Source organism: Pleurodeles waltl, chromosome 11 (assembly GCF_031143425.1).
Source record: "Pleurodeles waltl isolate 20211129_DDA chromosome 11, aPleWal1.hap1.20221129, whole genome shotgun sequence".
Classification (NCBI taxonomy): domain Eukaryota; kingdom Metazoa; phylum Chordata; class Amphibia; order Caudata; family Salamandridae; genus Pleurodeles; species Pleurodeles waltl.
The window spans coordinates 991,514,274-991,528,991 of NC_090450.1; the positions used below are offsets into that span (position 1 = coordinate 991,514,274).

A 14,718-nucleotide genomic window follows, 5' to 3' on the forward strand; every position below is an offset into this window, starting at 1 on the left:
CAATCCCCAGAGGTATCACAGAGGCACAAATTACATCCCAAATACTCTTTTTGGGTAGTGTGGTCTAGCAGTTAGGCGTATCAGAGGGTAGTGTTAAGCATTTAAGGCACACACTCTGACAGTAAGTGAGGCACTCAATAAACAAATCAGACAGCAATGTATAAAAATAACACACAATTGTATTTCAACTTTGATACCAAGATCACAGGAATCCGGTGAGTACTTTCAAGATAAGAATTTTTACATCTTTTTTGGGTGCGGTAATGTTATTTTATGTGGGAAAAACATACTGAACTTCGACACTTCACATCGACTTACGGGACTGTTCTCTAGGACTTAAGGCTAATATGGGGCAGGGTACAAGGCCACAAGAACCAGGTCACTTTGGGAGGTTCTCGGGCATCTGGGTGCAGAGGTGTGATACGGCAGTCGTGTGTCGCTTTCACTTCAAAGGGAAACGGTCTGGCCGGGAAGATGCTGCAAACTGGGACTGGAAAAACAGACTTAGGCCATAGCCTAATGGTGTGATCAACCTATAACTTCTGGGGCCTCAAAGATTTGTAATAGAAAAGTGCCACTGTCGCAGACAACCTTTGGGAATGTCATGCCTCCCCCCTCAGGATCTACATTCCCCCAGAAAAGAGTTTAAGAACACCCTGTACTCCGAAGAGGTACACAAATTGCACTTCACCATCTTGTTCATCAATTTCCTCAAGGGATAAGGATTCTTTATCGTCTTATAGTCTATCACCACCAGCGGCCTCACCAACCAGAGTATCACCAGTGGATAGTACTACTACCGTTGACAACCTGTGGCAGTCTCTCAACTGAAGAGGGCTCCTGCGCAACCAGATGAAATGATTACCCTCACAAGAGAAATCACAATAATAAACCAATTGCTAGCCAACAGAGCCAAAATATTTGGAACATTCCTCAGTTCTAGTCAAAAACTCTGCTGAAAGTAATGGAAAACCCCAAAGGCCCAGCTTTTCAAGTGTAATTGTCTGTTAATTTCTTTTAGTTTCTGTACTGCTTTATGGGCTATGTTTGTATACAGCACTTTGTTGACTAATCAGCCAGTCTCATGCTTTCAAAATGTGGTTGTGTAAATAATAATGATACGTATTCATTGCCTTGTATGAAAAGAATAAAAACAGTGCAGATAGAATTACCTCTTTGGTTTGATCTTGACTGGAACAGGCCTGGGTGCCGGGTCAGGGGCACTGTGAAGCTCCTCAATAAGCTTCCGAGTCACCTTCAGCTTTGGCAGGGCTTCGGCTTCATGGCGGCTCATTTTATTCTCTATCCCAATCAGATCAAAGAGGGATAGGTCCACACACTGATCATGGAAGAGGGGAGAAAAAAAGATGTGAATACAAAATTATACCATTGGGTGGAATATCTACGATTACCATATTTAAATGTAACAAAACATACACAGTCAGAAGAGCTTTTCAGCTAATTTTTAAACTGTCTGAAAAAACCAAGCTCTGCTTCAACTATGGACATCAACCACATCAGACTTTCAGGAATGCTGTGTTTACTGAAGAATGTTTACGCAACACAATGAAACACATAAGGCCATATATCCACTGGTATGACATCAAAGATCTTAAAGATGAGGAATGGGCGACATTGATTTACACTGTCATGGCATAAACTTATTTATGGCAGCAGTGAAAATAAAAGTGTCTCATTAAAACTTGTAATTTACTGCAATTGTACTAATCAACACACATTCATGTGTGTATTACTCAGAAGTAAAGGTCAAATTGCAGTTTATTACCACAGTAGAATGAACTTGACACAATAACGAAAATTGTTGTTGTATACACCATATATGCTGATGCTACAAATAAAATATGCTGTTTATTAGAGATGCTGAAAGAGAGGAGGGGCATCACAACCCATTCCTCGCTACACTCAACAGTAACAACCAGCATATTACCCTCTGCATCACATATAAACACATATACACACACACATATATATACACACACCCACACATATTTATACATCCATATACATACACAGACAAAAACTGCATATACACAAAAAATAACTCACTTTGCATTTAAAGAAGGCTAAAAATGATAAAAATGTCATTATTTTTTCATTTTAAAACTCTCTTCAACTATTGGAAACTAATATAAAATAACTAGAAATAATCCTCACAAATGTTTTTGAAAGAGGAAAAATAAGGAGAATACAGGGCAGTAAAATCAGGTAAGCTGCACAAGCAGACACAAAAAAAAACCCACTGCACCTTTAAGGGTCTCATCCTTGAGCCAGTGTCCCATCATACTGGAAAGATGATAGTTAGGTCAGTTCATTTTTACAGAGATAATAAGATCTTGGGCAAACAGAAGAACCAAAGTTTTAACCTCATGACAGCGCAGAACATTTCCTAAACTTCCAGTGGATCCACATCAATAGTAATAAGCAGTGAAAAGAACAACATGCCCATCCCAATATATTCCACAGGCAAGAAGAGAGAGGGAAAGAAAAAAAAAAAAAAAAAAGAAACTGCTGTCAATATCACCAAAATGATTTCTGAAAGCGGTATGACCAACGTGGGCAGCAGCTGTTGAGTGAATTCAAACAATAACAATCTCTTGTTTTATCTATGTAGAATTTTGGGACCCTTTCGACATCTAGAGGGTAGACTGGACGAATTCAAGTAGAAGGTTAACAAGGAAATTGTCTGAGTCCTATGAAAATCTAGCACAACCTTCAGAACAACGGTAGGGTGGGTTCTCATTACCACTCTGTTTTTAGGTCGAGCCTAGGCAGCACGCGTGCGCTGCCTTCGAGTCCTGCTGTATTCACTCTGTGGACTTTCAAAACACCCATCGCTTTTGATTGGTTCCTTCATGTGACTTTCGAAATTTGTTTGTTTTCTTTGGTGAATAGTCTCTCCTTTTGCGGTTTTGGTCACTCTCTGGAGATTGACCCTGTTACATGTATCATTAACCGAGAGGCCATATACGTTGGTTTCGATGGACTACTTTTTTCCTATGCCTCGGCATGTGGTTTAGGATTCTTGTGTTTATTGGCTTTACGAACGCACTCAGCCGCGGCTCTTACTCTTACTGTTCCACTCTTTTTTTTTTTTTTTTTGTGTGGCTTGCCGCTGCTCGCTTTTGTTCCCTGACAACAGTGCGCTTCTCGCTTAGCTTGTTTAGTATTTACAACTTTTTTTAGTGGCTTTCTGCTGCTCGTTTTCGTTCCCTGACAACAACCCGCTTCACGCTTATCTTGTATAGAATATACTGCTGCTCATTTTTGTTCCCCGACACCAACCCGCTTCACGCTTATTTTGTTTTGTATTTACAGCTTTTTTTTGTGGCTAGTTTTTATTCTCCAACAAAGCGCTTTGCACTTATCTTGTGGCACGCGTACTACATTTCCCATGGATCCTTGCTGCAACACACTAATGTTGTTTAGTACCCATCATGGTAGTATCAGTGACTGTTTTCTTGCCCTGTAATCCCTAATTGTGTAAACGCCGCAGTAGCTTGCTTTGACTGTGATTTCAGACGTTCCTCACATAACTGTGGTGCATCCTATACGTGGACCACATTACCCATAATCCTTGCTGGAACATGACATGCTGCGCATGCACATCACAATCCCAGTACGTACCACAGTCCTCATGATTCGATGGAGTAGATAGGACACGTAATTGGTATTTGTGACTTCCTTTATTAACAGCGCTCACTACTGTGTCCTCTGACCAGACGTTGAAAGCTGTACATTTTGCACTGTTCCTGCTTGTCCTGCATGTAGAACCTGCTAAAAAGTGAATGTAACCAGGGACGGGCGTGTGCCTACCCTTGTTATGTACTGTATGGTGTTGTTACCAGTGTTTTGGCTTGTGAACTGGATTTGTGGTGACAATCTAAGTTTGCCAAAAATACACACTCATCTTAGTTATGAAAGACTTTGAACAGTATCTTCTGCTATACAATTTAAGTTAACTCAAGGACAAGTTCTTTTATTATCAGTTACAAACAAGAAACTGCATTTTAGAATTGCCACCAAATATAATTACTTCTTGTTGAAATCACATTCGGAATCCAATTTTTTTGGACACAGTGCTCTCTTCTGGGGAATTTTACATCTGGGTTAGAGTTAATTTCCTTAATTAACACGCATGCTGTAACCTTTGTGTTGGGACTCGCAGCAATGCCTACCAAAATGGGCCTTCCGATGGTGAACGCTCAGGAAGTAAAAAAAAAAAAAAAAAAGCTGCCATGTTCCCAAGGGTAAATTTAAATCCCTGGTGGTACAGCACCCAGGATAATGTGCTGCATGGCTAAACACTTATAAGGTCCCAAAGGCAAGACCTATTGGCTATGCCAATGCTTGTTACGAAAAGCTATGTAAGGCTGGTGTAAACACAGTGCCTGGATTTCACTGCACAGAAGTAATAGCTGCCAGAAATGAATTGGCTTGAGTACAGGTTCAAAGAACAGACCTCTTGCCAACACGTGTGACTGACTGGCCGCATGGTGACTGCTGCACTGAGCAGTGTTTTGTGACTAGGCCTACTGCCCAGGAGAAGCACAGGCCTTCAGCTCTTCACTGGGGCCTCGCTTGTGTCCTGGGACCAACGTCTGGGGCAACTTGGAGGTTCCTGCACTATTCAGCCCCAGGCATCAGCCACTGGGCAGGGGGCGAGTGCTTGAGAGGACAGCTGGGAAGAGGACTTGACAGGAAGTGCCCTGGTGTAGCCCTGGGGGTTCATGTGAGGAGCCCGGACTATTGATTTGGCCCTTGTTGCTGTGAGGCGACCATCCATGATGATCCAGTGGATGTTGGGTTTGCTTGTGCACCCCTCTCTTTCCCAGGGGTGAGGCAGGACCCTGTGCTGACTATCTGGGACACTAGGGCCAATTGGACCCTGCGCTGGAGTTGCGATGGGAAAGCACAATCCTGTGGGAAGTGGGCATAACCCTGTCCCAGAGTTCCTATATCTGCCAACACTAAGATGGCAGATTTCTAATAGTTGTGTCCACATTAGGCAGCACACCCTAGAGGTGGGACTGACAAGAGAGGTGAACCCACCTCCCTGAATACTACATTTCTGACTATCCATCAGGATCCTCTTGGACATTTCATGACAATTTCTGCAGCCTTCAGGATGGTGATCATCAGAAAGGCACGCATTACAGAGTTCATGAGGATCTGAGTGGGCTTTTTTCCTGCCACAGGCAGGGCAGATCTCAAAAGTGAGGACATTCTGAGTAGAAAATGTTTTTTAGAAACTCCAGTCACCAAACAATGAAAAATCTCTCACGTTGAGTGGGGTGTACTAAACCAGGTTTTAAAAGGTTTTTATACATAAAAAGCCAGAGTTCAATATTCTAGGATCCTGTTGCTAGGAGCTGGCAAAAAAAACTGGACCTAAAAGTCATCTCTGGGTCATAATGGGACACTGGATGAAGGGTGAGGACCTTACAGGCACAGTGCCACTTCTTCTCCTTTGCTTGTGAACCTATATCTGCTAGCACTATTCCACATTTTCTTTATTTTTTCCATTTTCAAAATATGTTTGCAAGTGCTATTTCTAGTCTCTGGATTTAGTGACACTATTCCTGTAATTGAAGATTTTTTTTAAATGAAATTTGGGCATTTTCATCCTTCTTAAGACTGCACAAGTTAATTGCTTTGTCTTTTTCTGTCTACAAAGAGATTGTGCATATGTATTTTACCAAGTGCTCCAGGGTCCTACACATGAGCAGAACAATTCAATGCTAATGACTGCTGTTAAGAGTCACCCTGTAATGAAAATATACATCAACAGACAGATAGACACACACACACATACACATGCGGATAGAGTAGTATATTATGTGTTGTCTTTGTTGAGTGTAGGGAGAGGAAATGACTTGTGTGGCAAAGCCTAAAGAATTGAGTCATGACACACCCCTTCCCTCCCTTAAAAATGGTGATTAAGAGAAAGTCTGACAATTCCTTCACTTAATGAAGTGCTTTGGAAAAAAGGAATTCACAATGCTATGGGAATCATTTAAATAACTAGGCATACAGGAGAGCTCAGGCTGTACCTCTCTCGGTCATGAATGTGAAGCACACAAAAGTGAAAGAATTTGGGGCAGAGCCTCACCTTCCAGAGATCTTGCTCCAAGGCATGTAGTGCCAGAGAGGCTGTGTGGTACTCCAAGGCTTGAGACACGTAGGAGGAGCTGGATTCTCGGGGGTCAACAAGATCTGGATGATTACAAATCTTCTGCAACTCCATGAGAACACGAAGCACGCTGACAAAATGGCCGCCTTTTACAGCATCCTGGGTCCTAGTGTGTGGATGAAACAGAGTGCAGGTTACCATGAAGTCTAAATATATATATATATATATATATATATATATATATATATATATATATATAAAAACATTGGGCACATGGTTCAGCATCAAGCTTCTTCAAGGTTAACGAGCACAAGTGTAGCTTGAAGTGCCTTTCTTTCTTTAAGCAGAGACATGGATAGCAATAAATAACAAAAACAACTAGAACATGTATTTGAAGCCATTTACATGCTGACTTACCCAAGAGGGATGTAGGCGAATCGGCTTCAAAACATGTCAATATCTTAGAAATTCAAAATATCCTCTCTCCTATGCTTGAGCACCCCCTGTGAACCACCCATTTAGTCATTTTGTACAGTTTCCCAAGGTGAACATGAAACCTATCACCCAAGTACAAGCTCAAGCAGAAGATGAGACAAAGATTGATTCAATGGAAGTCCTTACTCAGGCTGCAAGATGACATCTTCATACAGGGCCTTCTGTCGATTGGATAGACGGCACTTTAACACGTGCTCATACTTCTTGGTCAGCTGCCTTTCCACATCCCTTTTGGATCGTCGCAAAATAAACGGCTGTGTCATCTAGAAATAAGGCATGTACAGTTTAAAACCTTTTTCAGCTACTCTGACAAAACAGATTCCATGTAGACTTAAAAGCACTCTATACGTGTGGGCAATAGAACTGTTAAATAGATATGCATGTGTCTAATGCTATCCATATTTCACTACCGGTTCCATTTTGACCACTGATTCCATTTTGTGCTTAGCTTCATACGCCAGCACACTGATGCGACAGGTATTTTTCCGCACACAGCATGTTAGCGTGTTTTTGCTTTTTCTCACTAGGAAAGGGAACACAACATGAGGGGACCATGTAGATAAGGATGTACCAGGCTGAGAATGTTTATGGTAGAGCAGGGTACAGCTCGGTCTTGGAAATACACTGTGAGATCTGGCCAGTCTTGATTGTTTTTTTCAACACTGACCTGGTAGGTCCAGCGCTTGAATTTCACAACTTACTCAAAGGGAGGGGCGTTTCTAGAACCTTCCTCTTAAATTTATTTAAAGTATATAAGGTGGGGAAGCTTGACAGCTGGGAGAAGACTGAACTCCTCTCCAGGAATGGACGCTTTGCCCAGAGAATAATCCCATTAGGGTGGTTCTCTCTTGCCTTTCGGTTGTCAGGGTTCCACAACCTGAAGTTGGCAGAAAAGGGATGATGTCAGAGTCAAGCCCAATGGTGATGCATTTTTAATTCTCATTTCTTGCTTTGCGGTGTGCATGCATGAATAAGTAGCCACTATATTTATATTTTTTGTATGCATTGTTGCGGTATTACATTTTCTTTCATTATTATTCTACTGCTGTGATTATCTTAAGAGTTGCACATGTGCTGCTCACATTATAATCTTCATGTAACTTGGGAAGTGCCTTAATAAATTCATTACTCATACTAAGAGTGCTGCATTCTTTGCATTCCTTTCACTTCGTTCCCTCTCGTCTGAAGTAAAGCAGAACAATGTGTCACACTAAAAGACTGGCATCACTTGTCTAGGGTGACACTTCTATAAATAAGGACCATTTATAGTAAACTGAAAAGCATGATCACCAACAAATAAAACTACTACTAGTATGTTACAGTGTACAGTTGTCAATGCAAGTCCTATATACAGCTGGGCTCGTGATCCATTTCAAGCAACAATATGTCACAAGCGTTCTTTCTGAACTTAGCCAATTTATACTATCACGCTGGTTGAAAGGTCATCCGTCAACAAATATACACTACTGAGCTGGTGGAAAGGTAAGTGCCAAGGGTCAACTGTCAATTACCACAGCTACCTCAGAAGAACCTGACTTCAAAGCAAGATTTAAAGTGCAGCATATATCTTCCAAATGGGTGCATCAACAGATCCACTAAAAAGCTGTGCTAGGCCCAAATCCCACGCCATCATCTGCCCAAAGGCGTGGTGTTCCAATGTTACCCCAGCGACCCGTAGAAGCCGCATCATAAATACCTAATATTTATATCAAAATTCGGTGAAAAGCACCAGCAGACATCGACTAAACCAATCATTTTGACCATGGTATAGTGAAAAGATGTTAACTGAGCTTCCATAACACGCACAGCGCACACAGGCAAAAATACTGCAAGTTTCCAGAACACACAGAATGAGTCCAAGCACAGGCTCAGCAGCAGTGCACACTTCAGAGCCAGGTACAGAAGTGGAGACTTTTCCTGAGGTAATGGAGCAGTCAGAATAATAATAGGAACTATCTGATTGGGTACTGCCATTTACCACTGGTGTTAGAGGGCTACAACACTGCTGCACTCCATAGAAATAGCCAAGGTAATTCCCTAAACACTTCACTCTGTGAGGGTAGCTAGGGCGAAGTGTCACGGACCACTTTAGGGAGTGGAAGGGGGTTAGTAACTCAGATTCATTATGACAGTAAAATATTCTCAAACTCAATATCAGGCAAGGTTTAATTTTCAAAGAAGAATAGCACTTCATTAATGGGTAAGTAAAAACACTGGTTAAATCATAAGACAGACCTGAAAACCAAAAGGTGCCTACACTTTATGGGTTGAGAGATAACTACAAATTATTCTTATTAGAATGAAGTGCAAGATGTTCAACAACCAATGCCCTATGTCCATTGTCAACCTATCATTCTGTGCTCAAGTCAAGTCAGGGTGGAGGGAGGTAATGAGAACACTTCACAATGTTTACTCAGCCTTGCCGATGGGACAGAGATGTCGAACAAAAATACAACATAGCAATCTTGCTATGAGAATACTAGTTGGGTGTTTTGATGGGCTCAGGCTCAGAGTTCAACACTGGGCAACTTAGCTTACCTGAAACACCAAATGCAGGGTTTCTAATAATAAAAACAGCAACTGCCTGCAAAAGCCCATTACTCAAACAAATGTCCCACTCAAAGACAATCGACTGTAGTGCTCAGTACGCCAAAGGTTTTGGAGACCAAGATAATGGTGAACGGCGACCAAGTAACTAGAAGTCAAGTAATCAGTCTCCTAGCAGGACAGCCTTCATATGTTTCCAAAGTCAGTTAAGTTTCATCTGGTCTCAAACGTTTGCAAAGCTGGTAGATGTAGAACTGGACAACTCTCTTTCATGGTCTATATTTCAAACTACTGGACACAGTCAAAGTTTTTCATGGCTATGCCACACGAGGACTCTGGGGTCCAGATTTGTCAACAAAGGCTCACCCGTTCCTTGTTGGAACAACTGTGACAGAAAATGATTGTATTTCTAGAGCTGGAAGAATCAGAGAATGGTTTAAGCTGTTCCAAACTGAGAAGCTGGTTCGCTGTGCACAAGATCTTACCCTCACAGTGCTTCTATGAAGGTTTCAAACCTCCAGGTTTTTCTGTAACTCAGACTGGCAGATACAAGCACTACTTGTATAGGATGGATCCTGCCATTGCAAGCAGAGAAAAGGTTTTGCAAGAATATCTATTTGCTATTCCACAACACAGGTTGTAGGAAGTTGGCTCTGTATGCACTATTTCAAAGTAAGGAATAGTATGCACAGAGTCCAAGGGTTCCCCTTAGAGGTAAGATAGTGGCAAAAAGAGAATACTAATACTCTATTTTGTGGTAGTGTGGTCGAGCAGTAGTCTTATCAAAGGAGTAGTGTTAAGCATTTGTTGTACATACACACAGGCAATAAATGAGGAACACACACTCAGAGACAAATCCAGCCAATAGGTTTTGTTATAGAAAAATATCTTTTCTTAGTTTATTTTAAGAACCACAGGTTCAAATTCCACATGTAATATCTCATTTGAAAGGTATTGCAGGTAAGTACTTTAGGAACTTTGAATCATTACATTACCATGTATACTTTTTACATAAAACACAATAAGCTGTTTTAAAAGTGGACACTTAGTGCAATTTTCACAGTTCCTGGGGGAGGTAAAGTATTGTTAGGTTTCACAGGTAAGTAAGTCACTTACAGGTTTCAGTTTTTGGTCCAAGGTAGCCCACCGTTGGGGTTTCAGAGCAACCCCAAAGTTACCACACCAGCAGCTCAGGGCCGGTCAGGTGCAGAGGTCAAAGAGGTGCCCAAAACACATAGGCTTCAATGGAGAGAAGGGGGTGCCCTGGTTCCGGTCTGCCAGCAGGTAAGTACCCGCGTCTTCGGAGGGCAGACCAGGGGGGTTTTGTAGGGCACCGGGGGGGACACAAGTCAGCACAAAAAGTACACCCTCAGCAGCGCGGGGGCGGCCGGGTGCAGTGTGCAAACACGCGTCGGGTTTCCAATGGTTTTCAATTAGAGATCAAGGGATCTCTTCAGCGTTGCAGGCAGGCAAGGGGGGGGGCTCCTCGGGGTAGCCACCACCTGGACAAGGGAGAGGGCCTCCTGGGGGTCACTCCTGCACAGGAGTTCCGTTCCTTTAGGTGCTGGGGGCTGCGGGTGCAGGGTCTTTTCCAGCCGTCGGGAAATGGAGTTCAGGCAGTCGCGGTCAGGGGGAGCCTCGGGATTCCCTCTGCAGGCGTCGCTGTGGGGGATCAGGGGGGACAACTTTGGTTACTCACGGTCTTGGAGTCGCCGGAGGGTCCTCCCTGAGGTGTTGGTTCTCCACCAGTCGAGTCGGGGTCGCCGGGTGCAGTGTTGCAAGTCTCGCGCTTCTTGCGGGGAGTTGCAGGGGTCTTTAAATCTGCTCCTTGAAACAAAGTTGCAGTTCTTTTGGAGCAGTGCCGCTGTCCTCGGGAGTTTCTTGTCTTGCTTGAAGCAGGGCAGTCCTCAGAGGATTCAGAGGTCGCTGGTCCCTTGGAAAGCGTCGCTGGAGCAGGTTTCTTTGGAAGGCAGGAGACAGGCCGGTAAGTCTGGGGCCAAAGCAGTTGGTGTCTTCTGTTCTTCCTCTGCAGGGGTTTTTCAGCTCAGCAGTCTTCTTCTTCTTGTAGTTTCAGGAATCTAAATTCTTAGGTTCAGGGAAGCCCTTAAATACTAAATTTAAGGGCGTGTTTAGGTCTGGGGGGTTAGTAGCCAATGGCTACTAGCCCTGAGGGTGGGTACACCCTCTTTGTGCCTCCTCCCAAGGGGAGGGGGTCACATCCCTAATCCTATTGGGGAATCCTCCTCAAGTTAGAGTCACTTAAGCTCAGGACACCTTAGGGGCTGTCCTGACTGGCCAGTGACTCCTCCTTGTTATTCTCATTATTTTCTCCGGCCTTGCCGCCAAAAGTGGGGGCCGTGGCCGGAGGGGGCGGGCAACTTCACTAGCTGGAGTGTCCTGCGGTGCTGGCACAAAGGGGTGAGCCTTTGAGGCTCACCGCCAGGTGTTACAGCTCCTGCCTGGGGGAGGCGTTAGCATCTCCACCCAGTGCAGGCTTTGTTACTGGCCTCAGAGTGACAAAGGCACTCTCCCCATGGGGCCAGCAACATGTCTCGGTTGTGGCAGGCTGCTGGAACCAGTCAGCCTACACAGATAGTCGGTTAAGGTTTCAGGGGGCACCTCTAAGGTGCCCTCTGGGGTGTATTTTACAATAAAATGTACACTGGCATCAGTGTGCATTTATTGTGCTGAGAAGTTTGATACCAAACTTCCCAGTTTTCAGTGTAGCCATTATGGTGCTGTGGAGTTCGTGTAAAACAGACTTCCAGACCATATACTCTTATGGCTACCCTGCACTTACAATGTCTAAGGTTTTGTTTAGACACTGTAGGGGCACAGTGCTCATGCACTGGTGCCCTCACCTATGGTATAGTGCACCCTGCCTTAGGGCTGTAAGGCCTGCTAGAGGGGCGACTTATCTATACTGCATAGGCAGTGAGAGGCTGGCATGGCACCCTGAGGGGAGTGCCATGTCGACTTACTCGTTTTGTTCTCACCAGCACACACAAGCTGGCAAGCAGTGTGTCTGTGCTGAGTGAGGGGTCTCCAGGGTGGCATAAGATATGCTGCAGCCCTTAGAGACCTTCCTTGGCATCAGGGCCCTTGGTACCAGGGGTACCATTTACAAGGGACTTATCTGGATGCCAGGGTGTGCCAATTGTGGATACAAAAGTACAGATTAGGGAAAGAACACTGGTGCTGGGGCCTGGTTAGCAGGCCTCAGCACACTTTCAATTCAAAACATAGCATCAGCAAAGGCAAAAAGTCAGGGGGTAACCATGCCAAGGAGGCATTTCCTTACACAGGTGATGTTTGTCAAACAATTTGTCCTTGTTTCTTCTTCAGGGCAAACTGGACTACGGGACCTACACTGTTCCTTGATGGACTCTTTTCCTTGATCCTTCCTCTATAGACCTTCAAAGAAAGAATTTGCTGGAACATGGGTAAGAACCTGCAGAGACTATGCAGGAGTGAGGCTTTCAATTTTTATGGTTTGATGTGGTGTGATATTTGATGGCTGTGAGACATACTACTCACTTGCTTAATCTGTTTGGGATCTTTCATTGCCAGTTGGGGTGATCAATGTGAGTGGGAGGGTTTAGGTACAGGGAGTTGTGGTCAATTTATATTTTATGCAACCTACTGGCATATAGCCAAGAGGCGCTCTATCAAAATCATGGGTCTACCTATTTAGCTTTGGCTGTGGTTTCAATATACACCGCACAAAGCTCGATAACGTAAAGTTATTCGCTTAGAATGTCAGAGCACTAATCCCAAGAAAGAAATTTGTGTTAGTTAGCCTAGATATACTTAAAATAGATATGATTTTCTTGCAGAAGACCCACCTGGATCAAGTAGACCTCAGACCTTTGCTACCATGTGGGCACAAAGATGTTACTTTGTACCTTCTAGGACCTACTCATGATGTACTGTCATTTGGATTTAAAAATGTGTCCTTTTTGTCCAGGAAAGTACATAATCTGATCCTGAAGGCAAAAAAATGATTGTAATTGGTAAGCTATGTGAACACCAAAGTCTCCTTATAAATTATATGCCCGTAAGGTTGAAGCACGAGAATTATTTTTTGAACTTGAATACAAATAAGATTACAATCAAGTAATCTGCAAGGGTGAAGTTGTCTGGATAGAATGGATTACAAAGTCCCCTTCTCATATGCAAAAGTTAAGGTCCCTGCTTCATTTAACAGAAGAACCTGGCCTGCTAGATACTTGGTGAACTAAAAAGGGTGGTGGATAAAGTATCTGCATTTTATTCATCAGTCAATGAATAAAGCAAACAAAAATACATCACGGAAAATTCACAAACTATTATTAGATCATAGAGAGTGGGCTGAATGAGAGCTCAAGTATCTAGGCAGATATGCACAAACAAGGAGATATAGGTTGGGGTGGGAGGGGGGACCTGGAAGGACTCTTGTTCATTTGCTTAGAGCTACTCTAATGTCTTCTGCCCGAGAGGAGAACAGAATCTCTACTAGGGACAAAATCCTGCAGGAGTAAATAGGGTGTTGTACACAAATATTCACTTAGAAATCTGAGTCAAGGGAGGAAGTCATCTCTGATTATTTAAAAGGCGTGCCTCTGGTTTGGAGGGGGATGAACTTAGGGATCCTCTGCTAATCCTTTCCATCAGTATTAGGAAATGGATTTCTAAGTTACATAGATTATGTTCTGATTCTGTGGATGTAGTGGACCTGTCCCCGCAATGTCAATAGGAATTGGAGTTTGGTGGCCCCGTAGATGACAAAGTCTGCAAATATTGCTGCTCTTAGATAAAGACAGCATTGATGAATTAAGCACAAACGTCTGTGTTTTTAATTTACTAATAGAATGTATTGCAAGATCAAAGAATAAAACGGACACTACCCTGAGCTGCTATTGCCGATGTTGGATCTGAGGCGAAGCAGCTTTTATACATCTTGCGTGGAAATGTCTTCCCATATCTGAATTATGCCATAAATTAATCAGTTTGACCAAGACATTATTGTTTCACCTTTGAAGGCATCTCCCATTCTGGGACTGCTTGGCCATGTAGCAGCTAGATAGCTGTCAGCTAAGATACTTTCAGTCATGCTGCTGCTAGTATAGAAAAGAGTGGAGAGTGTGTGGTTCGAATTCCTCCTCCCATATCTGAGAACGGGTTAAAGGGCGCCACATACTGTAATGAGACAGTGGACTGTTTTGCAATGATGTTCCCCGGACAAAGTAAGCCCAAATAATATATGGGGAGTACTACAGGGATATTCGGAGGGACAGCTCAATATAAGGGGTTGTAAGGAAATGCCTCCTTGGCATGGTTACCCCCTGACTTTTTAGCCTTTGCTGATGCTATGTTTTGAATTGAAAGTGTGCTGAGGCCTGCTAACCAGGCCCCAGCACCAGTGTTCTTTCCCTAACCTGTACTTTTGATTCCACAATTGGCACACCCTGGCATCCAGGTAAGTCCCTTGTAACTGGTACCCCTGGTACCAAGGGCCCTGATGCCAGGGAAGGTCTCTAAGGGCT

General features: G+C 43.5%; 1 protein-coding gene across 8 annotated transcripts in view; it reads right to left on the minus strand.

Moving 5' to 3' along the window:
- EP400 (E1A binding protein p400) overlaps positions 1–14,718 on the minus strand; it is a 601,391-nt gene that overhangs the window by 407,635 nt on the left and 179,038 nt on the right. For all 8 annotated transcript variants that reach the window (XM_069215336.1, XM_069215331.1, XM_069215335.1 and 5 more), the window contains exons 19-21: positions 6,773–6,909; positions 6,131–6,317; positions 1,173–1,339 (exon numbers count right to left, since the gene is read on the minus strand). In XM_069215336.1, coding sequence (XP_069071437.1) covers positions 1,173–1,339; positions 6,131–6,317; positions 6,773–6,909 — 491 coding nt within the window. The remainder of the gene's footprint in view (positions 1–1,172; positions 1,340–6,130; positions 6,318–6,772; positions 6,910–14,718) is intronic.